Source organism: Xyrauchen texanus, chromosome 46 (genome assembly GCF_025860055.1).
Source record: "Xyrauchen texanus isolate HMW12.3.18 chromosome 46, RBS_HiC_50CHRs, whole genome shotgun sequence".
Classification (NCBI taxonomy): Eukaryota; Metazoa; Chordata; class Actinopteri; order Cypriniformes; family Catostomidae; genus Xyrauchen; species Xyrauchen texanus.
In genome coordinates, this window is record NC_068321.1 from 14011341 (window position 1) to 14036386 (window position 25046).

The 25046-nt window shown below is 36.7% G+C and overlaps 1 protein-coding gene across 1 annotated transcript; it reads right to left on the bottom strand.

Annotated features, from left to right (window-relative positions):
* Positions 1-676: 676 nt before the first annotated feature.
* On the bottom strand, positions 677-24653 carry erc1a (ELKS/RAB6-interacting/CAST family member 1a). The gene is made up of 19 exons (XM_052119549.1): positions 24524-24653; positions 22639-23529; positions 18725-19102; positions 17487-17561; positions 16720-16875; positions 16448-16615; positions 16200-16367; positions 15801-15938; positions 15470-15610; positions 13968-14108; positions 12293-12486; positions 12043-12054; positions 11286-11373; positions 11029-11160; positions 7497-7657; positions 5903-6050; positions 3648-3749; positions 2709-2765; positions 677-811 (listed from the first exon to the last, which is right to left on the bottom strand). The coding sequence occupies exons 2-18, from the start codon at positions 23323-23325 to the stop codon at positions 2739-2741; spliced, it is 2916 nt and encodes a 971-aa protein (XP_051975509.1). The 5' UTR covers positions 23326-23529; positions 24524-24653; the 3' UTR covers positions 677-811; positions 2709-2738.
* Between the last annotated feature and the right edge of the window lie 393 nt (positions 24654-25046).

Consider the following 25046-nt stretch of genomic DNA (forward strand, 5'->3'; position numbering starts at 1 on the left):
TCAGGTTAACATTCTATATCTGTTTTTACTCAACCATGATGACATCAAGAGGACAAAATAATAATTGCATTCACAACTTAACTAACACTGCATATTTCCAATTCTGCACCAGTATTAAGACTAGAGACTGTTACAGGCTCTTTGAGGGCTCCGTGTGGTGCGGGCAGTTAGAGGGTTTGATCATGGCTGTTTAGTTCTGGAGGGAGTTCAGCTCCAGTGCCAGAGGTCCAAAGCAGGGTCCAAGGATCCTAATTGCAGCTCCACACTGACTCACCAACCCAGGCTCCCACTAAAACAAGCAAAATAAAAACATAATAAAAATGCAATAACTTATGTAAACCAAATAATATGGAGACAATCTTGTAAAATTATAGGGATGCATGATGTTTCTGTAACCATATTTGCCAATATTAGCATTTTTTAAATGATATATATTATGAATTGTTAATAGCACAGTCTATAATGAAATTATAGATGTTATTAATGTTTCAATATTACTAGTTGTAATATTTATTTAATTACCACTTTCACATTATCATTGCATGTATTAAAAACACAATGTGGCAAAGTACAGGATTCGTATAGCAATACCTTAAATCACTTCATCCTTGATTCAAACAGTCATATAAAACTAAGTCTTACCTGTGAAAATGTGTGTAAAGACACTGACGGTGGGCCCTGGGCTACTGGTGTGATGAGATGTGGGCTGAGTTGATTCTGTAAATTATGGGATTGAGGGGATGGTTGTATGGGATAATCAGATGGCCAGTGTAGAGCTCCTTCGTACTGTAGCTCTCCGCCCAGATCTTATCTACACACCAGGGATACTGTTACTACTATAGAAGAAAGGATTATGGGTAACAGACTGTGTATTCTCATGCATCTGCAAACATTAGGGTTGACTTTCTTCACTCCAAGCACAAGATAATTTACTAATCAGGTGCTTTTGTAAGACACAAGATATTTTGGCATGCGAATGCATGCTTTTTTTAATATGTGGGGACAAGACATTGACACGTTAGCCTAAATAAGTTCATTATGCAGTTTTTTTATTTGATGTTAGTTTTTTTTTAGGTAAAATAACAACAAACTGCTAGTTAGAAGAATAAAATCTACATATAACAGGGTCAGAAATTAACTTTTTTATTATTGGGCAATTTTTGCCCCCCAGATGTGATTTTTAGGTGCACACTATGTCACCCTTTTATGTACAATCCTTGAATTTAATCAATATATTTATTAATATAAATTCCAATTAATTCAGTAAGGTTGTTACCTATCAGTTTAAATCAGCATCAACTCTTATTTTGTTATAATATGTATTATGCTTTGGATAAAATATTACAAATAAAAATATTAAAATAAAATAAGAAAATAAAAAAAGATTTTGCACAATCATTTTGAATTTTGAGGGCATTTCTGTCCCAAGCCTCCATACATTTTTTGACCCTGATGTATAATACAATTTTAATTACTTTAATTAATTACATTTTAGTCTGGCAAATTATTCATTATTATGAAAAAGAAAATTAAATTGCACGGAGAAGATTTGTCACATTTCTTGAAGTAGCACTGAATGCATTACAATGCTGCCATATTTTTGTATTATGACAAATAACACACAATAAACTTTTCCAGAATCAAGCTTTAGGTTTAAATTGTTATATATCTATAAGGGAACATTTTTATTTTTGGATACTGTGACTGGTGACTATTTCATCACATTTACCATTTCAATCATCTTTTAGGGTTGTTTTTCGTTGTTGTTTTTTTTCGGTTTAATTAAAGGTGCACTCTGTAATTGTTTCCTCATTAAAAAAGTTTAACTCCTAAATACATGAATTGTAATTTGCAATATATGTAGGAAATCATGAGCACTCACATTAAAATGAAGACTCCAATCATATCAGTAACCTTATAAAAGCTGTTTTATTCTACATGGAGAGGGTCCACACATGGGGGCTGCCATGTTAGAATCACATGACCAGTCGAATACTACTCGTTTAATCTCAGTAACTGTCCTGTTATGTGACACTTTGAAACATAATGATTTGACTCGCAATGATGCTGCATCCAAGTCCAAGATGACAAAGACAAAAGATCCAGAGTGCACCTTTACGTATATAGTCCCGAGTTTGTGACAAATAACTTTTTAAAAGTACAATGATATATATTTATAAAATAATTTTAAAAAAAAAGTAAACAAAATTAAATATAGCATGTATATGCCCAACTTTGACTTTGCTTAAATTGTTTAAAACTGAAAGTAATTTTTGTTTAATAAAGGGGTATTTTTTGTGAGGGCAAAGTAATTGTGAAGAAATTACAATTCAAAAGCAAATTATTCATGTTGACTACTAATAATGCACCATCTGGAATTAGATTAAACCACAAAGATATAAAAGGCTTTAAAAAAACAAACAAGTGAAAACCAAGGGGAAAGAGATTTGCAGACTATCTCTTAGCAGTGCTATTATTAACAATATTTGTTACAAAACAAATTGGCCTTTAAAATATTCAAATTTAGAAAAGGCCAAAAGCTTTAAACAAGAAAAATTCCCATTAGAAACAACAGAACCGTTTTTGCACTGCTATGAGACAGCCAGTAATCTCAAACAGGCACAGCAAGACAAGCAGGGTTTGATGGGTCACATGGAGAACAGGGCAGCTGAGATTGGCTTTTACATGTCCATCAAAGAAATGCTCACCCATCTAAAACAAAATGGCTGCCAGTGAGGCTATGCCCAAATGCCCTCCTCATCATCCTATTGGTTAAGAGATGGCAGGGTTTTAGCCAAGTGCAGCATGGAAAAGAAGATCAGGTTAGTATGATAATATTTACAAGTAGAAGTGACCTGTAACTACAGACAAAGGATCAGTATTCGGTATCTTCGCTTAAATGTTGTAAATGTTGACAAGCTTTAAGTGAAACTGATCCTGGATCTGCACTTAATGGCGATTTCTACAATCATGAATAATAAAATTCGAAGGGTTGAAAAGTGATGATCATATGAAGGCAGTAAATAGGAAATGATGGCATCAGCATTGGAGATGAGGGCAGCTCCATTCTAATTAAAGGAATAGTTCACCCGAAAAGAGAAAATGAATGTACTCACCCTCATGTTGTTCCAAAGACTTACTTTTTTCCATTGAACACGAAACAAGATGTTTGGCAGAATGTTAGCTCAGTTTCATTGCACTTACATTGCATCTTTTTGCACATGGTGACTGAGGATAACATTCTGCATCCTTTTGTGTTCCACATAAGAAAGAAAGTCATATGGATTTGGGACTACATAAAGGTGAGTAAATAATGACAGAATGTTTTTTTGGGTGAACTACCCCTTAAAGATTTAGCAAAGAAACTGCAATGGAAATGAACTTGAAAGAGTATCCACTTCCAATTCAGTTTCTAGTATGAATACTTATTAACATATAACCAAATAAAAACTGACCACACCTCCAATTTGTCTTTTGGTGCCTCATTGGGCTTGCTGTTAAGATTAAGCTCCTATGAATATGAGAAAAGCAATATACAGCAACTGATGAATTATTTATATTCAGTCATACTGAAATGATTTAATTAAGATAAGAAAAAAACAAGCTGATGACAGCGTTGAACACTTTTTAAAGGGCTGGACTGTGACCTGATCAGGTGATTTTGGAGGTTTGTGGTTGGTCTGGTCTGGTGGTGTTTTCAAGTAGCCATCATCGTAATTATCCGCCATGAGCTTCATACGGTTCTGTGTCTAGGAGAAAAGAGGAGGCACATATGTAAGGAAAGAATGGTGGGAGGAAAAACGTCAGGAAAAAAAGGAAAATACAAAAAGGGGTTGGATTAAATGTGCTCATGGCATGTGATTTTCACATTACATTTGTATATTTACAATTAGAGGTGCTTGCCTATGTACAACTGTGGGTACCACAGTGCTAGGGCATTGCTATGAACTCTCAAATGTGCTCTAAATGTTTTTAAAATGTTGCTAGGGTGTCACTAAGTGGATGCTCACAGGTGCAAGTCTAAAAGCCCACCCCCAAGTCTTGAGTCCCTCCTACAATGTAAGGGCTGAGTCGATGCAAACACGTCTGATGGGCGCTTGTTAGTTTGTCAGCGTAATATCACCGATACTAGGGTAGGGGAACTTTCAGAAACAGCATGGCGACTTATTGTGTTGCAGAAAAGTAATAATGCAACTCTCGCCAACAAATTATTTATATACATATCTGGTAACACTTTAGAATACTGTATCTTACTTAATGCATAACTAATAAGGAATTACTGCAGAAATAATAAGTAATTCTTCATTAACACTTAAGTCACTATTATTAACTACTAAGGAAGATGTGTTAACTAATCAGTATGTAATAGCATTTTATAGTTGTGTTAAGTAACAATTAGCTAATCAATAACTATTGAATTCAGTCATGCCTCCTGATTAACTACTTTTAATTATCTACTAATTCAGCTTCAGGAGAAATAACTATTGAGTAACTACTAATGAACAGTCGATTAATTACAATTAATTGCAATAATATGGAACCCATGATTAATTTATACAGAATTGCCACATAAATATGAGGGAATTACTTACAACCTGGAACAGTATTGTAATTAATCGACTGTTCATTAGTAGTTACTCAGTAGTTATTTCTCCTGAAGCTGAATTAGTAGATAATTAAAAGTAGTTAATCAGGAGGCATGACTGAATTCAATAGTTATTGATTAGCTAATTGTTACTTAACACAACTATAAAATGCTATTACATACTGATTAGTTAACACATCTTCCTTAGTAGTTAATAGTAGTGACTTAAGTGTTAATGAAGAATTACTTATTAGTTCTGCAGTAATTCCTTATTAGTTATGCATTAAGTAAGTATTCTAAAGTTTTACCAAATATCTGTATCTCAAATGGTGAGGTACAAGTAACATGCCACATTTTAATAAATTGGCTTTGAAGTTTGTTAAAATCCCAACCTTGAAGGAATAGTTTAACCAATTCTCTCATCATTTACTCTCACCCTTATGCCATCCCAGATGTATATGACTTTCTTTCTTCAGCAGAACACAAACAAAGATTTTTACAAGTATATCTCAGCTCTGCAGGTCTATACAATGCAAGTGGACGGTGATCAGCAATTTAAAGCTCCAAAAACCACAGACAATCGTAATCCAGTAATCCATACAACCCCAGTGGTTAAATTAATGACTTCTAAAGAGACACTATTGCCTTGGTTGAGAAACAGATAAAAAGATAAAAATTTTTAAGTTAAGTTAAGCTCTGAACATGCCAGTACGTAAGCGTACTGGCATGTTCAGTAAAGCTTGTGAACAGTGGTCTCTTGTAAACAAATTGAGCTGCACTTCCGGTTGTATTGCGTTCTCGCGTGAACATGTTTACGCCACTAGGGGCAGTGTGGGCGCACATTGGAGAGGGACCTGAAGTAAGCAATTATAGTGAAAAGGACTTGAATATTGATCTGTATATCACCCAAAGCAATCGATTTGCTTAGAAGACATCAATTTAACCACTGGAATAATTTTACTATGATTGTCTGTGCTTTTTGGAGCTTTAAAGTGCTGATCACAATCCTCTTACATTGTATGGAGCTGAGATATTCTTAAATTCTTCTAAAATCTTAATTTGTGTTCAGCAGAAGACTGACAGATGAGTAATAGATGAGAGAATTAAAATTTGTGGGTGAACTAACCCTTTAAAGTCTGAGCAATGGTACTAGTGACTATTACAATAATAACCTTTAATACAGCAATAAGCCTTGTTTGTTTACAGAAACCCACCAGTCAAAACAAAGACATTATCTATTTTATAGTTAACAAACAACTTCAGGAAGATGTATGACACACAGACAGGCTCGCCCGAGGCTTGTGATGCAGTCTATACCTGCTGTTTGAGTTGCTGCACCAAACGGTCCTTCTCTCTCCGCAACTGGGCAACTTCCTCTTGCGTCTTCTTCTTTTTAGATGAGGACAGCTCCAGCAAAGCTATGTTTGCATCTTTCTCACTAATGGCAGCCAGCAGAGCCTCCTGCCTATGAATCACAATTGCAGTGAAATGAATGGAAGTCAAACCCTAATGTCAGATGTTGCCTCGTGAAAGTACTATGGAAGTGCTCTTCAGCAATGTTTGGCCAAATATGGGCATTCTAGTATGTGCCAGGGGCAGTTGCCTGTTGATAGCCCTGGCTCGCTCTGGCCCAGTAGTGGAAAAGCAGTAAATAATGATGACCAGGATAGTTCACCCAAATAATGTCTGTCATTCCACCAAATATCTCTTTTTGTGTTTCATGGAAGACAGTCATACGAGTTTGGAACAACATGAAGGTGATTAAATGAAAACTTAATTTTAATTTTTGGGTGAACTATCCCTTTAATGGATGTTTGCTTTCACAAGCAAAAAAACATCTCAGAAGTATATACATTTTGTCAAAATAATTGTGCATAACTGACTTAGAACGACTGAAATAGCTTGTTTATTTTCTACAAATTCCCAGGAGCACAGCTGAAGTGAGGAGACTGAAATAGCAAACAGAATGAACCACGTGCAGAATGAATCATCCACTGCATTTAATATCTGCAAAAACACAGTATGAAAAACATACACTGGGTTACAGCCAACATTTCTCACATGATATTTATCTCCATATACTTTTTATTAAATGATTTATATTATTAAAACAACAGCTTGGCAAAGTGCCCCAAAAATTAGATCTGAAATGTCCTGGAATAGACACTTACCAGAGAGATAGTTAGAGAAGATTTAATGACTTAAATATGCAATCTGGCAATTTGTTTCAATCTTAAAGTCGTTTGTATATAAGTTCATGATCTAACATATTGCAAATGAGTCTCTTTTTCAACTGGCAACTTGGAAACATTTTGGCTTATGATGGAATCCGCTTTAAATCTACACTCTGCTGTTTGTTTCTGTTCTTATGTGTAATATTAAACATGCTGATGCATGATACTGAGGTATAAGATTAAATGTGTTCATAGTTTCATAGGGTATGCTATTGTTCTTACTTTTTGCCATCTGGAAGATGTTTCATATTTTTAAATGCTTGCATTCCAACTTCAAAATGTTTATTGCAAACCTTTCCCATCGTTGTGTGAGATGCTAAACAGAGTAGTTTCCACAGTTTGAAATACATAACAACTAACACACATGACAAGCGGTGTGATAAAACATCAGTTACTTCCATATTAATCTAAGGTGTTGTCCTACCCCTTAACCCGGCTGCAACCGTCAACAGCATATCTCGTCAAGACATTTTGAAGTTTGCTTGGTTTCTTTTTTATTATTATTTTAAAAGGTGTACTGATCCAAATTCTTACCTCTAATAGCTGTATTTAAACATCAATTGATTTCTGACTGGATGTGATTTTGTCTGCTCTACATATGAAAAATTATTTGAAGCTTAAAATTGAATGCATTATTTCATATCAGGTGAAAGAAGGAACATGCTGCAGTAACTCACTTCATCTCCAGCACCTCCTCCAGATGTCTCCTCCTCTCAGCTCTTAGTGTGGTCAGATGAGCTTCTTTCTCAGCCAGAGACTGCTGGGTGGACGACATCTTGGCCTTCATGGACTCAAGTTCTAGCTTCACTTTCTCCATCGCTCCAAGTAGTTCTTCCATCTTTTCAAGAAATAAACAGGAGGCAGAGAACTTATTTCATTATAGCTTGTTCTATAAATCACAAAGTTGTCAAGAGAACAATCTGCAAAAAAATCCAGCTTAAACAGCCTATAAAGGTTAACTTATTTTGCAGGGTTTTTAGGTGGTCCAAGCTGGTCTAGAGGATTGAAACAAGCTGGTAGACCACATTGAACCTGCAACAAACCATCTGCCATGTTCCAGAAGCCAGATTGATCACCTCTGGTATGACCGTAACTCACTTTGGGTTTAATATTTAAAAGCATATTTTTATTCTTAACTAAAATGTCTTTATTTGACATGATTCAATCTAGTCTTGTAAATATAGTGTCTTAGTTCTGGAAGTATTTTTCCCATTCATTGTTTCCATTTGGATTTCATTAAATCCTTCATAAAAGAATTCCTAGCCATGAACTAAATCAATCAGCACCGAGGTGAATCACATCATTACAAACATTGAAGTAAAATAGGTATTTCCCAATCGGAAAATGGTACAAGACTGTGTAAGCCTACTTAACGTCTTTAATGAGGGAATGAATCCCATAAAGCACTGCGAATGACAATCGAATTAAAAACGATGGGAAAATATGAAACTAATGATTTAAAGTTGTTGTTTATAAAATAGAAAGAATATACTTTAATGTTATTCCAAATTAATCACATATAGCCTATACTGCGTTAATCTCGTCAACGAAATCAATGATGAAAACGTTCGTCGATTAAGTTTTTTTTTATTTTGTCAACCATAAAGAAGACGAGACAAAAAATGTGCATCATGAAGAATATTAAATAATTTTATTAAAGCATACTATTGATGAAAATATGATGAGATAAAAAATTATAGTGCAAGATATGAAAAGGAGAAGAGACATCCATAGAATCTGATATAGATTAATCTAACCCATTAATAACTGGGGTTTTCTCCGCTTGAGCTGTGTGAGTTGAACACAGGCAAAATGAACTGCTTCAACAAAAAACAATGTATACATGATTTTAATCACTATAGTATCCTATATCAACATCATATATTGTATACAATATAACAACTTACATCTGCACAGTGATGGGAATAAATAGGTGAACTTGAACTAAATGACACGCTTGTCAGAATATGCGTAATTTGCGTTGCGTAACTTGAGTTGTGAATACATTTCCATAAGAAACACACTTTGTATCCTTTCACTGAAAATTAATAAGTCTCTGAAGCATGAAGAATTCAGAGTACAGTATGTTAACTTAGATAATACTTTAGTCTATTCGTTATTATTTTAGGTTGTTCCCTTTTTTTTTTTTTTTAACAAGGACAGCACATATTTATAGTTTTATGTTTGATACATTTTTAAATCAGAAAATGTTATAAATATTTTCCCTAAATGTTTGAATATTTTATAAAAGTTTGGTATGTTACAGTCTGACACACTTTTTTTGTCCATTTTGCACATTGTCATTCTAAAATTATATTCTATTTCATTTTTGTCAGACTAAAGGCAGAAACATACTTCACGCAAGTACGCGAACACGTTCACACTGCCAGCTACTTTGTCACTGCATGTCGCCAGTATCTGGCAGTTAGGTCGCTAGTGGTGTGTATGGTGAGTCTAAACAGCATTGTTTCTTTACAATAAATATTGGTGGAAGGAGAGGGAGATATTTGATGAGTGTGAAGAGGGTGCCTGTTATAAATTAACATAAGCATAATCACTGCTAAAGACACCTAGAGACACCAACAGGCTTCTATACATGGCACTAATACCTATGCATTGCACAAAAATATCTTGTATTACAGTTCACGCTCACGTGACGTCTCTCTGGTTTACAGCAGCCGTTTCTTGAGTGTGTAGTTGCTTTTGGTCAATGACAAAAAGAGAAAAATACTTGCATTTACAAATTTCTGATGCTATTTTGTGATTGGTTGTGGCAGTACAGCCCAACCTCAATGTTTGCAACACATACAGTGAGGGAAAAAAGTATTTGATCCCCTGCTGATTTTGTATGTTTGCCCACTGACAAAGAAATGATCAGTCTATAATTTTAATGGTAGGTTAATTTGAACAGTGAGAGACAGAATAACAACAAACAAAATCCAGAAAAACACGTCAAAAATGTTATAAATTGAATTGCATTTTAATGAGGGAAATAAGTATTCTACCCCCTCTCAGTCAGAGATTTCTAGCTCCCAGTTGTCTTTTATACAGGTAACGAGCTGAGATTAGGAGCACACTCTTAAATGCTCCTAATCTCAGTTTGTTATCTATATAAAAGACACCTGTTCACAGAAGCAATCATTCAATCAGATTCCAAACTCTCCACCATGGTCATGTCAGGGACATGATTGTAGATCTACACAAGGCTGGAATGGGCTACAAGACCATCGCCAAGCAGCTTGGTGAGGAATGCTGCCTATGACCCCAAGAACACCATCCCCACCGTCAAACATGGAGGTGGAAACATTATGCTTTGGGGGTGTTTTTCTGCTAAGGGGACAGGACAACTTCACCGCATCAAAAAGACGATGGATGGGGCCATGTACCGTAAAATCTTTGATGAGAACGTCCTTTCCTCAGCCAGGGCATTGAAAATGGGTCATGGATGGGTATTCCAGCATGACAATGACCCAAAACACACGGCCAAGGCAACAAATTAGTGGCACAAGAAGAAGCACATTAAGGTCCTGGAGTGGCCTAGCCAGTCTCCAGACCTTAATCCCATAGAAAATCTGTGGAGGGAGCTGAAGGTTTGAGTTGCCAAACGTCAGCCTCGAAACCTTAATGACTTGGAGAAGATCTGCAATGAGGAGTGGGACAAAATCCCTCCTGAGATGTGTACAAGAAACGTCTGACCTCTGTGATTACCAACAAGGGTTTTGCCACCAAGTACTAAGTCATGTTTTGCAGAGGGGTCGAATATTTATTTGCCTCATTAAAATGCAATTCAATTTATAACATTTTTGACATGCGTTTTTCTGGATTTTTTTGTTGTTATTCTGTCTCTCACTGTTCAAATTAACCTACCATTAAAATTATAGACTGATCATTTGTTTGTCAATGGGCAAACGTACAATATCAGCAGGGGATCAAATACTTTTTTCACCTCACTGTAGCCCAACCTCAAATTGCTTTTAACCAATGCATAAATCGTAACAAATCTAATATTTTATTTAATGCTGTGTTTGTCAAACGTTTGATTGGGTGGGCAAGACTTACATTTCAGCTCGCACCTGCCCATGCCTACATCCGGCCGTGCCGGTCTCTAAAGGTTTATAAGTTATTGTTAAAAGTCAGTCAGTTTATGGAGATAATTTATGGGATTTTTATTTCCGAAACCAGATTGCTGGACTCCATTGTAATATTGACCTGTTTTTCATGGTGGTTTCTTGCTGCCTCCTCCTGTGCCAGTACCATCTCTCTCTCGGCAGTTATTTGAACACTTTCTCTAAGAGCCTCCTCCAACTCTTCAATACGCTCTGCCTTCTGCCGCAAGGACTCCTGGGGTAGATGGGGCACAATTTGTGATAAGCACATCATTGTTTGACAATGCTGGAAATAAATGGGGATCTGTCATAACAGAGTAGCTTATGATAAAGCTGTCATAATTTTCCTCTATAATTCACCTGCTGCGGGCCATCGTTGACATTCCTGCCCTTCCCTGATTGCTCCTTGTGTTTGCCAGAAACCTTCTTACTCTGCTCTTTTATTTGCCTGAAACAGAAACATAAGGTGTAAGAAGAACATTCTTAGGCTTAATCACAGAGAAAAGACAAAGCACACAATAAGAGGGTGGGCTTATAACACTGCCTATTTAATAGCTCAGATAATATTTGGGCTGGTCAATAAATATAGCCAAGCTTGATCACATGAATGATAGTGATCCGGACACAGCAATAGCTTTGTGCTAAGAAACAAAATATTTTCCAGTATATTCCACTTAAAGAAGTGGCTATTTTTAGCACTTAAAAACCCCATGAAATCAAAATCAAAATCATTTGGCTTTTAGGTTAGTGTATTCCTAAAAGAAAATAATATATGTTGTGGTCTCCCATTCAATGCTATAGAAGTTTACCCTGCTATAATTTGATTGATGAACATGGAAATGTGAAAAGGGTCAATAGCAAGTAGCATATTCTGCCACATATTTAGTCAAATAAAGGCAATTGGCTATTTAAGAAAAACACACATCCTTCAATATGTCCCGCTCCGACTTCCTGTTTCAGTAATAAAGGCACAAAAAAACTAAACTGTGTGTGTCAAAATATTTCACTGGGTCTTTAACAGGCTTTATTCCTTATGTTAATATAAAAACAGCAAGGGATAAAATTCTTGAGGTCTGGATCCAGTTATGTGTGTTGAAGTACACATGTATCTACTAACCTGGAAGCCACACTAGGTATCACATTTCCAGGTGAAAAAGAGGGAGACAAAAAGCAGAAGTTCAAAGGCCACTCAGTGTGAGAGAAAAAAAACACTTGATCAGAGGTTGTGCATAAAACTGGTGCGTAAACACAGCAGCAAAAATGGACAAAGACATAACATATTTTGACTGCTACTCTAATGCAACAAATAATCAAACTTCACAAAGAATGTCAACACCAATTACAGGTGGTGAGGTAAATGGACTGACCTCTCCAGTTCGTTGATTTTTTTGTCCTTGTCATTCTTCTCGTTCTCCATCTGACGCAGAATGTCCAATAGGCGATCAACTTCAGCCTGAGCCTTGGCAGAGTCCTCTCTGTGTCTGGTCACATCAGATTCAAGTGAGGAAATGCGCTCGGATAGTTCAGAGTTGGCCTTTACATTGGCTGCGGCACTCTGGGCCTAAAGAAAATGTAAACACCATGATTGAACACACTCACAAACATTCAAAAACTCAAATATATTAATGTTGAAATCCATGCGTGCTCTCCCATCTGGCTTGTTTTACCTTTGTAGTTTATTATATCCAGCAACCACACTGTTACAAATAAAGCATTCCAATTTCCATACTTAAACCATGCACTAAATGTATTTCCTCGCTGTTGGCAGGAAAGTTCATACTTTTAAGTATGTACTGTACTAAGAAGGAATGTGCACGAGTAATCGACTTATCGAGTACTCATACTGCACCAGCTAGTTGACTATTACAAACTATTCAAATATCGCAAATAGATTTTCCTTTGCATATTTGCCTACTGTGGGCAACTTTGAATTATACAGTTCTTTCCCTGTAAATCTCTCACCAAATCTCACAGCTACAATTAAGTCCTCTGGGGGTCACTGTGGATAAGTGTCTTTGAGGTGTTGGATGAGAGAAGGAGATATCATGACATCTTTAGTGCGTGCTTTCAACAAGTGTGGCAATACTTGAAATATTTAGAATTGTATTGAATATAACTCTAATGGTATTTGGTTCTTGTTAGAGTCATGCAAACCAATAGATAAGGATCTGCTTTTATGGTGGAAAGAAAATGTGAAGCGGTACGAGAAAATTAAGTTTATCAGACCAGTATGTGTTTATGTGCGCTAAAGGTGCTGTAAGTGATTTTAGTCATTCTGGAACCTCCGTGAGACTGAGCCATTGAGTTAGATTTGCACACACTTTCCAAAACACCACCATTCAAAGATAGCAATGAGATGTGATCAAACAGTAGAGCAGCAGTGCATCTTCTCACATTCGTCAAACACAACTGTAGCAAAATGTTGCCCTCAGCTGACAATCTGAATATGACATTAAACTTGAATGTTCCGCTTCAACTACTACACTATGAGAATGTGTACAATGATTGACAAACAGAAAGCAAATCAAAGTCTTCTGATTGGCTGATCAAAGAATGTGTCCACGGCCCACAGTCACATTTTTGTTACATGTTTACACAGGCTAGTGCTGTCACAGAGACCAGTGAGATATTTCAAGACACTTGCTTCAGTGATATCTTTCAGAGAGAAGGAACATTTTCTGCATATCATCCCATAAAAAAAAATCACTTACATCACCTTTAAATATCTGAACACATGCATAGCACAATAAATTAAAAGCAACTTTAATCGCTTGTTTTTCTGAATAATAACATGTGAAATGATAAAAAAGGTGATAGCTTTATGTACACTCAGATTTTATGTATGTTCATTACTCTAATGCCATCAGTTTTGGTTTCTGTGTAAGGTCTGATTCCAAATAAATTTTTATAGTTTCATAATTTGCTGAAATTAGCTTATTTTGGAACCATTGTTGTTAACATTTGTGAATAAAACAAAATATGAATTTAATGTATGTGTCATACTATGGAATGGGAATAATATGCAAATTAGGATATAGTAACCTTCATCAGTTGGTTTTCGAGCTTGGTACACTCCTCCCTTCGTTGCTCAAGAGCAATTTCTAAACTTTTCAGTTTGGAGTCTTTCTTCAGGCCAGAAGATGCCAGAGATGACGCATGCTCTTTGAGGTCCAGGAGAGAAGTCTAAAACCAGAGTTTACAGTACGTTGAGATTCCATATACACAACTTCAAATGCAGCTTTTCAGCATGCATTTACCTTAAAATGCTCATTCAAAGGACAGACTTTTTAATGGTTGTGCATTATTGTTTATCTGTTTTGACATGCACTTAACCAACCTGTCAGAGCAGATATCTGCTTGTAAGCAAATTTTTGACAGATAGGTGTCATTACGACATGATCGTAAGCAATTTTTTTTATCTGTCTCTCTTTTTTTCAAGTTCTTTTATCTCTATATCTCTTTAAAATATTTAACTGCATATCTATATATCATATTTAAAGTAACATGAAATCAGAATTGACCTGATTTACTTTTTTATTCCTTATTATATTCATCTTATGTTGTCACTGGTGCTATTGTGCATGATTTATCAGTGCAAGTTATTCTAAAGGAAATAAATCTGGGGTGAACTTACCAAACGGTTGCGCCACTTTTGCGTGTGGTATTTCAGCACAAACCTGCGTCTTATTCACCAACAACTTGCAATATAGTTTAGCATGCGCAATCAGCGCTGAAATAGCATGCCATCTTTAGTATTTAAATTAAGTCATTGTCATACCTTTCCACACAAACACAGCTCCTTTAACTGCATATAAATTAGGGTAATTATAGATTGTGCTTCATTCACTAAATACTGCACCATTACCACCTGAGAAATGCAGGCGGTAAACTCAATTTTACTTAAAAGAGATGTTTGTGTACATTTTCTATTGATCAAGTCAGCAGTAATTCATCAAATAATGATCAAATGATGTCAAAGAAAGTTATAGCCTGCCAAATATCCAGATGCGCAGTAGTTATGCTCACTTTCAGCATGTTAAAGGGATGATTCAAGTGTCGGGATCACAGTGGGGGAGTGATGCTGTACAGTTCTGGCAAAGTGTGTCAGATCGTGGTGGTCGTTGCATCCTCAGAAATATATCACTCAGAACCAGCCCGCAAAATCAGAATTGCACATTGCAAATTGCATTTTAGCACAGATTTTGTGGGCACATTTGCACCATTGCCTGATCTGTAGAATTTCTTTAGTAAATTAGTTGCTAAACCAATGCAGATAGCACATGCAAATAAACTCCAAAATGTTTCTTTTCAAAAGATTTAGTTAAAATATAATAACTTGCTCCATCTCTGAAACAACTTAAGGTTTAGTGGGAGGGGGAAAATAATATTAACCAATTATATAAAGGTTGATCCAATCAAATCAATGAATAAAAATACAAAGTCCCACCCTACATTATATCCTGCTGAATTTTCAGTTTCACAGTACAGAAGGTAAATGCATTGCGAATGCAGTTTCATGTTGTCATTAAGGACTGAGTACTAACCTCACGGTCTGACAGGTCTCCCTGTAACACACTGACTTTCTCCTTTAACTCTTTCAGTTCTTTCTTGCTGTTGTCCAGCTCCTCAGCTTTTTCTCGCTCCTCGCGGTCACGCTGCTCCTTCAGACGTTCAATAATACGCTCCTATATAGAAGTGCACACACATTATCATGGCCCGTAAAAGACAGTATGTACTATGAATAAGAAATACTGTTTGACTCCATACTAGGACAATGCCAATGCCATCTGGCAGTGTACTAATGCATCACGATGGCTGATGATTTGTCCCACAGTCCTGCAGTGCATTCTCCTGTCATCTATAGGTGTTCCTCACCTTCTCAGCCAGTGAGTCCTCCAGAGTAGTGAGGGCTGTGTCTGTATTAGATGTGTCTGTCTGCAGGGACTTCACCCTCTCCCTAAGACTGCTCATTTGCTTCTCTTTGTCCCTCAGTTGCTCCTGCAGGTTTTCAATCTGAAACACAGGATTTATTGTAAGATTTATCAGAACTGCGGTGTTGAAAAGACCAGTTTAAAACTCCATACATTTACATGCTGGTTCAGGCCGGTTTATGCTGGTAAGTGCAAATCTGGTGCTGGTCTAGCTGGTGGACCATCATTGCAATGCTTTGCTGTAAAGCTGGTCTACCAATATAGTGTTGATGTTCCACCAGCACCAGCATCCAAAACACAAGCTATTTGTGACAAATTATGACTGTATTTTCTTTCCCCTCACTTTTTTCTGAAGTACATTGACTTTACGCTCCTTGACATCCAGCATGTCCTTCAGGTCATGGATTTCTCCATTTAGTGTGCTCTTTTCTTCTGACATTTCCTGGATCTGCTTGCTCTTCTTGTTCAGCGTGGTCTCCTTCTCCTCCAGACGCAACCGCAGAGCATCCACCTGCAAAATAGTTGGATGCACTGGTCATAAAAATGCATTGTAATGGTCGGCTAGGTGAAGATTAAGAAGTGGTCAACTACCTCAGTCTGTAATATGGCAGCACGTTGTTCTTTGGCAGTCAGAGACTCTTTGAGGACTTCAATATGTTGTTTGCTGTCAGAGAACTGGTTAGTCAGGGTCTCCAACTTGGTCTGCAAGCCGAGGAGCTGACTGTCCTTCCTGGACAGGTCCTGCTTAACCTGGTCCATCTAAATCACAGAATATTTGATATTCAAATGAGGTGGCATTCTTTGTGCATCACTGTATAAGTGATCATTCTGGATATACTGGTAAAGTTTAGTCAATGCTGCACCTTATTTTTCATGAACTTAGTGTGGTTACGGTAAACCTCCATTTGTTTGGCCTCCTCCTGCCGTTCTTCACAGCTGAGCATGCTACTGGATCGAAGCATCATGATCTGGTCTTCCAGCTCTCTGAGGCCCCGCTCTAGAGAACTGATTTGGGAGTCCTGACAGCACAAAAAAAGGACTTAGTTTAAGTCATCATCCAGGATTTGTGCCTTCTTTTTATCCCATTTTACTTAACTTATATTTAACCATGAGGTTCCATTGAGATATCATATAGGATTTTTTTGTCCTCAGCAATAAAATAATCAAGAAAACATGACAACATGTAATACTCAGTTTAATATTGCAAATTCTCTTAGACTACCAGTGAAAAGTTTAGCTAAATCTGACTGAATTTATTTTTCTCATGATCTTAAAAATCTTCCTTCACAAAAAGCGAAGAGTTGGACCAACAAGTATCCAGCATACATGGTAACTCTTCCAAAACTGTTTAAAAAGCATGGTTGAGTTGGTTGAGAGAATGCCCAAAGAATAGAAAGCTGTAATCTAGACAAATTGTGACTGTTTTGAAGAAGCAGTACATTTTTTATTTGTTTCACATTTTTTGATCTCTACGTAATTCACAGACTTCCATTAGTATGATTTCATAGTTTTCATTACTATTATTTTAAATATGGAAATTGAAGTATGTGTCTAAACTTTTGACTGGTAATATATGTAAATGGGTATAAAACGAAAACCTAGTGAGAACAATTAAAAGCTAAAGTGATACCTTCATCTCAATTACAGTCTGCAGAGCTTTGGTTTTCGTAGTCTCTGGCGTCCCCTCGAGGCGGCGATGCAGCTCCTGAAATTAAAGACAAATGGTTGGCACTTCCTTTACACCAGTACCAGAAATAGAGCTTTCAGATATGTCATAAGACCTTGAGGGGGAGCAATGCTGTTTATTTATTTATTGACTATTTATATAAGAGTTACGTGCATATCGCAAGAGCTGTACATCATAAGTGCAAAAAGAGTTCCCTGCTATCTCGTTCAATTAAGTATCTTATTTTTTTGAGCTTTGAAGGGAATAGCTGCCGTCATTATGTGAATGAATGTTGTATAATTGAGCATGAAGGCAGAGTAGTGTTTTTGGCTGCAGTCAGACTGTTGAAGTGGACATTATGACCAAAATCTTAGTAATTTTACTCTCCTGACAGTATATATAATAATACAGTTCTTTATCTGGAAATCCCTATTGTAATGCCTATTTTGGGGTAATCTAGTGATTTAAATATGTATTATTCTTACCACATTGGCAAATTGTTTAAGAAAATGTAAGTCTAACAAAATTTAATGAGGTAAGAAAAATTTAATTAATTCAAGATCCTTACACAATTTAGCTTCTGAAGTTATTATATGTTGTTTTAAAGCATTGTGCCTTTTTCTCAATGTTAAATGTACTTCTTGTGTTCCAGCTCAAAATGCAGAGTAAACAATTACTAAGCCATTTGTAGGTTGAGTTTACCTAAAAGTAAAACACTGCGGCTCTGTCCGCTATCAAACATTCCTCTATTTGTTTGACCAGACCGTCCAGCCTATCAACTTTGGCTTAACCACACTGCAAAATATATTATTGTCTTATTTTCTGCTAAAAATATCTAAACATAAAAAATAACTTGAGAAGCAGAATGGCATAATAGTCTTGTTTTCAGATAAATTTAACCACAATTTGGTGGGGTTTATGCTTTAAAAACAAAAAGGGGTAAGAAAAATACTTAAAACTTGTTTTCCCTTGGAAGTTTTTTTTTTCTTACCACGTTGACAAAATTTTTCTTGTTATAAGCTTAAACATTACTAGATTTTGTAAGATTTCTCTGAAAACAAGACAAAATATCTTATTTTTACTCTCAAGTAAATTTATCTTGCATTAAGAATGTTTAGACATTTATAATGGATAACAAGACAACTATACTAATTATGAAAATTATGTTTTGCCATGTATTTCTCACTTCAATAGTCATATACCTCTCTCAAAGCCACCAGCTCTTTATCACGCTGTTCTAAAAGGTTCTCTAGGTGGTGTGCGTGCATCTCAGCATCTGCAAGGCGACGTGTTCGCTCATGATCCTCTTCGTTGGCTTTAGCCGAAGGGCTCTTGCTGTGCAACATCTCCAGGAGCTTTTTGACTGAGTCATCACGAGCAATTAGTGTCTGTCGTTGGGTTTCCAAGCGAACTTCCATCTCCTCCAGGGTACGGCGGAGCAAGAAAAGCTCTCGAGCCTGCCGTTCCTGCTCCTCGCTTGGCTCACAGGCCAGCGGCTCCCCGAGTGGTTGTAGCAGCTGGTTCAAATCACGCTGGATGCGCAGCTCAGCCTGAAGCGCCTGCACGGTTGTCTGCAAGTGCTTTGATGGACAAGAGAACACAAAATAATGAAACAAAATAGTATTTCTTAATAACACTTTTGACAACTATGAAAATAAGCATTTGTACATACCTTTAATATTCTTTGTGGGGTTGCACAATTCACATAATCTTCCATAATGTCTCAAATGTCAGTGACAAATATCAGATTTGCTTATTAGAAATATGGAAGAAAATCTAAGATGTCTGGGACAGCAATCAGGCAAATTCAAAGAGGTGAAATTCCAAAATGGACCACCTAGAAACCATGTCCTTGAACTTGTCAATAACAGTGTCTACATATTCCAAATATATTCCATATAAGCAGTAAGTACTCTTATTAACTATGCTGGTCTAAGATGGTCTTTTCAGCAGGGATGAAGGTAATTCATGGGTTCACATGTCTTTATTTAGCTGTGGATTTTATCTTTAACAAACTGTTTATCTATAATCTATAACAAATGTGTCCTCTGTCCTCAACACCAGTTGTAAAGGTGGCAAGGAAACAGTGTGTGCTAATTTTAGCATCTCCCTCTCTTTTATTACCTCCAAATTCACCATTTCGTTGAAAGCACAATGTTGCAAACATGACAGCAGCCAAATACAACTGAACAACAGTAATTATACATTTCCTTAATCATACACACACATACACAGCTGTGCCATAATTAATGGCAAGTTCTCATTAAGCCCAACAGGCATGTAACTACTTGCCAATAATAACCAGGAAACACATACTAACAAGTGCTAAGAATTGGAGCTCTCTGATGATTTGCATGTTAATTTTAATCACAAGCAAACAGTGTGAGAAGCGTGATCTTAGAGTGAATAACCAAGCCATCATTAGCTTAGTGATGTACACCCTTTCTTCTGGGAATGTGTCATGACAGCCATGTTGCAGTGAATCACAGTTTGAAGCTAATCATCCAAATAAGGGAGTATTTAAGCAGATATGGAGGATTACGACACCATTGCTGCAAACAACCTCATCTTATAGTTCACCCAAAAATGAATATTTTGTCATTATTTACTCGCCCTTATGTTGTTCCAAATCAGTATTACTTACTTCCGTGGAACACAAAAGATGTTAAGCAGTATGTTAACCTCAGTCACCATTCACTTAAAATGGATCTTTTTTCCATACAAAAATAGTGAATGGTGACTGAGACTGTCATTCGTCCTTAGATCTCCTATTGTATTCCACACAGGAAAGAAAGTCATACTGGTTTGGAACAACATGGGGTTAAGTAAGAGATGGTAGAATTTACATTTTGGGTGAGCTATCTCTTTAACTGCATATACTTATATAATATATTGCTCATGAAGTCAGAATTATCATATTGTATTAGGCAGGATTTCAAGCAGTGAGCCACACACAGGAGGACCAGACTGTCCATTTCAGGATTGTCCATTAACATCACCTCAGAGTGGAGGTAATATTTTTATTTGCATATGAAGATAAGCTGATCTTTAAAGGGATAGTTCACCCAAAATTGAAAATTATCTCATCATTTACTCACCCTCATGAAATCCCAGATGTGTGTGACTTTCTTTCTCCGGCAGAATCGAAACAAAGCTTTTTAGAAAAATATCTCAGCTCTGTAGGTTCTTAAAATGCAAGTGAATGGTGACCAGACCTTTGAAGCTCCAAAAATAACACAAAGGAAGCATAAAAGTAATCCATTGACTCTATAATCTATATCTTCAGATGTGATATGATAGGTGTAGGTGAGAAACATTTAAAAATGTAAGTCATTTTTTTTTTACTCTAAATTTCCACTTTCACTTTCAGATGTGAAAGTGAAATTAAACAGGCACCATATGTAGCTTCCAGATATATACTGAAAGTGCAGATTTACAGTAAAAAAAGGACTTAAACTTTGATCTGTTTCTCACCCACATCTATCATATATATGGATCTTTTATGTTTCTTTTATGTGATTTTTGGAGCTACAAAGGTCTAATCACCATTGTGAGGACCTAAAGAGTTGAGATATTCTTCTAAAAATCTTAATTTATGTTCTGCTGATGAAAGAAAGACATACACGTCTGGGATGGCATGAGGGTGAGTAAATGATGAGAGAATTTAAATTTTTGGGTGAACTATCACTTTAATCACGCAGTTCTCACTATTTGTAAATGCACTAATGCAATGGAACATAATGATTATTTTATATTTTTTCTATAAATAACAATCAGCTCCAGAGGAGAGTTTTTAATGTTGTATATTTTTTTGATTTTATGGTAAAAAAAAAAAAAAAAAAAGCAATGTCGCAAAGTGAAATTGTTTATCATTCAACTAATCATAAATCTCTATTTATTAAACATAAAACTGGGATTTTCTCCCAGCGTTACCTAGACTAATCTCCCTAGCCTAAATGATTAGTTTACCCAAAAGTAAAAGTTCTGTCAACGTTTACTCACCCTCATGTTGTTCCCAAATTACTTTGTTTCATCCATGGAACACAAAAGAAGACGTTAAGCAGAATGACATCCTCAGTCACCATACACTTTCATTGAATTGAAAGAAGATGCAATGAAAGACAATAGTGACTGAGGCTAACATTCTTAACATCTCTTTTTGTTTTCCACAGAGGAAAGAAAATCATATTTTAAAGCATACATACACTTTTATACCTTCATTCCATATTCACCACATTTGTGCTTAACATAATTTACATCTTACTACATCCAGAAATGCTTTTCAATAATGACACCTGATGTAGAGTATGATGAAAAGCAATGTTTCCCAATCCTGTTCCTAGAGTGCCACAACACATCACATTTTTGAATGTCTCCATTATAAGGCCAAGTTCATAATTAATTATTTTGTATTTTTCTAACAACATCTCCAAAGTATGTGGTAATAGAATAAATGCTCTATTTTCGATTGAGATTAGTAAGATAACTACCAAGATGAGTTGCATCCAGTTAGTAGATCAGAAATAAATATTATTTTTATTAAAGTTTGTATGTAAAAATGTTTTTTATTCTTGACTGTCAGGTATAATGAGTCAAGAAGATGTTAAAAATCATGACTGACATTACATAATGGTTAATTTGTAAAACACATTGTATTGAGGGATACAGTACCCAACACATACCCAAAATGTAGTATCATCCGTGAAGTCTATGCATGCAGAAAATTTTGATATTATGCACAGTATACATACTATATACTGCAGAAATAGCAAAATAGTGTGGTATTATGCCATTTCCCAAATAGCCCAGGTCATGGATCATTCCAATAAGCTGTAAGGGAGACATTCAAAATGTATGGTTTTGAAATACTCCAGGAACAGGGTTAGGAAACACTATAAAAATAACCTTTTTAAGTAAAATATATTATTATTTACTTGTGTAAATACTGTAAAGACCCTTTTTAGATACACACTACTATTTTATACTGATCTTAGACTAGATTATTTTCAGCACGTTTTAATCCTAACTCCCACTGAAACATAAATCTGCTCTCAGATCAGCAATGTTCACTTCTACCTAGATTTAAACCCAAGCATATCCTGCCAGATGTACCCACCTGTGTCTCATCTTGCACTGCACGATACTGCTCCTTCCACACTCCTATTTTGGACGCCTCATCTTTGCGTAACGCACGTTCCTTCTTCAGCTCCGGGCTCCAGAAGCTTTTGATGGAGCTCATGGAGGAGCTAAGCTTGCTCTCCTTCACCTCTATGTCCTTCCGAAGGAGCTCGTTCTCCCTTAGCACCTCCTTGAGCTGGGCTTGGAGCTCCATAATTGTGTTGTCCCTTGCCTGGCGCAGGGAGTGAGGAACGGTTGATGCTGCGTGGATCTCCCCTCCAAAGCCCATAGAGTCGGTGGACACTGCCGGCACCATAGCCATGTCAGGTGTGCTGCCCGTTACCGTTCCTCGGACACCATAAGGGATGCTGCCACCAAAACGTCCCGTCGCGACACCACTCTTGGGGAGATCGGAGGAGGTGCCTATTGCAACTTCATTGTCACTCATGTACATTGGCCCTGATGTGGCGTAGGCAGCGTTGAGGGATTGGATGTTCTCCATGGACAGCGTCTTGCCTCCAGAGCCCCCTGGGCCTCCGCCGCTGCCCCCCATGCTGTTGGTGCGACGGTGGCCCATGCGGGGTGACCGAGGCAGCCGTGGTGAGCGGCCCGAATTACTCTGGTTATTTCTACTTCCGCCATGATTACTGTCCATTTTGCTCACTGATCGGGAACTTCCATACATATCGGCAGGTATATGGTGGTGGAGCAGCCAAGGGTACTCCCAAAAATGTATCTGAAGTAATGTGCTTTTAAACAACCCAAGTCATCTTCATCTCACAAATTCTATGGTTTTGCTTTGGTTGACCTCTCTTGCACATGAATGCATGTGCTTTATATCATGCAAAGGCCAGTCTTTCAGGGGCTCAAATGGAGCAACTATTGTAGCCTGCAAAATGACATTAAAAAAGCAAACCTCAAATAGAGATAATGCCATTGTGTCCACATAATACAAGCCTAACAGCAGTGCCTTTCCCAAAAGACATCTATCGGGTCACCTTGTCTTATGGGTCCAAGGAAAAAAGACTAACACCTGTGCGTCAACAACAATAATTTAGAGAGCTGTATAATGTGCAGTCTGTGATGAAAAAGCATAACCAAGCACCACCACTTCTGCTATTAACATGTTATAACTATTGTTCAAATCATTACTTGTCTTAAGCCAAATCTTGCTCATGCTGTAGACAGTTAACGTTCATATACAAAATAATTCACTAACTAGATGATCAGAAAATGTGAGAAAATATGCATCTCCCATTTACACACCGATTGAATCGAGGAAAGGTGGGGTTTTATTTGTAGGCTCATCCTCCAAGGTTATCAAACATTTTACATCAACAGCTAGCAACATTGGTTTCTCGGCTAACGATTTCTTTTTTAAAACAACATACTGTATATTCATTGTACATTTCATTGTCGATTCAATTACGCTTTTTTATTTTTGTGAAGGCTGCTTATTGCACAGAGCTGACAAACCAACCAGACGCGTCGGCATTTCCCACGTAAAGACTTGCAAATGCGCAAAATCGCTGGCTGCATTTTTTTGTATATATATCTCAGTACGGTTTAAATGTCTGATATGCTTAACCTAATGTTCCGTTTATTCAATTTCGTCACTGGCAATCCCGCTGAAATCGCTCAGCGACCATCCAGAGCATCCTCTCTCAATGTCCTATCTCTCCACCATTGCATGGCTTAACACATTTATGCCTCCTCTTTTGTTAGTAATAGCAGTTCATCAAATACAATAAAAGAGAGGCGCTTTGTGATTATCTATATATGCATAGTAAATAGCCTTGACATATACTAGGATTAAATGTTTTATTATAGGCTAAACCACAATGTGACAAAATATTAAAATAATTCTTCACGGAACAAATTACCTTCCGTGGCTGATTTATTTCATCCGATATGTAACGGCCGTCTGTCCGAGAGCTGATGAGGAATCGGCCTATTTTTCTTTGTATAGCTTTATCATTTTTTTATTTGCAGACATACACCAGCACCTTCCCAGGGCTAGAGGACTTCAGTGACGTAACGCCTACGCTGCGCGCTCACAACAGTCGCCTCTCTCTCTGAAATTCCAACGCCATGCCACGAAGGTCAAATAAATCGCAAATCTCGACAGAATTAGTAGATTGTTTCGTGTTTACAATTGAATTTTATTACATCTTTTTAACACACACACATACGTTTCGTTCCGACGGCCGTATTGTTTAAGTTGAGTGAAGTTAAAATCGTTTATGTTTCAAAACTATTTATTTCATTTAATTTCACTTAACTAAAATATCTACGCTTAATTTAACATTTCAGTGCATTTAAGCCTGCGTTTCATCAAATTATTTTGACTGGAATTCATAAATTACTTGGTCTAAACCAAGTAGACATTTTCAGGCAAAGCTTTGT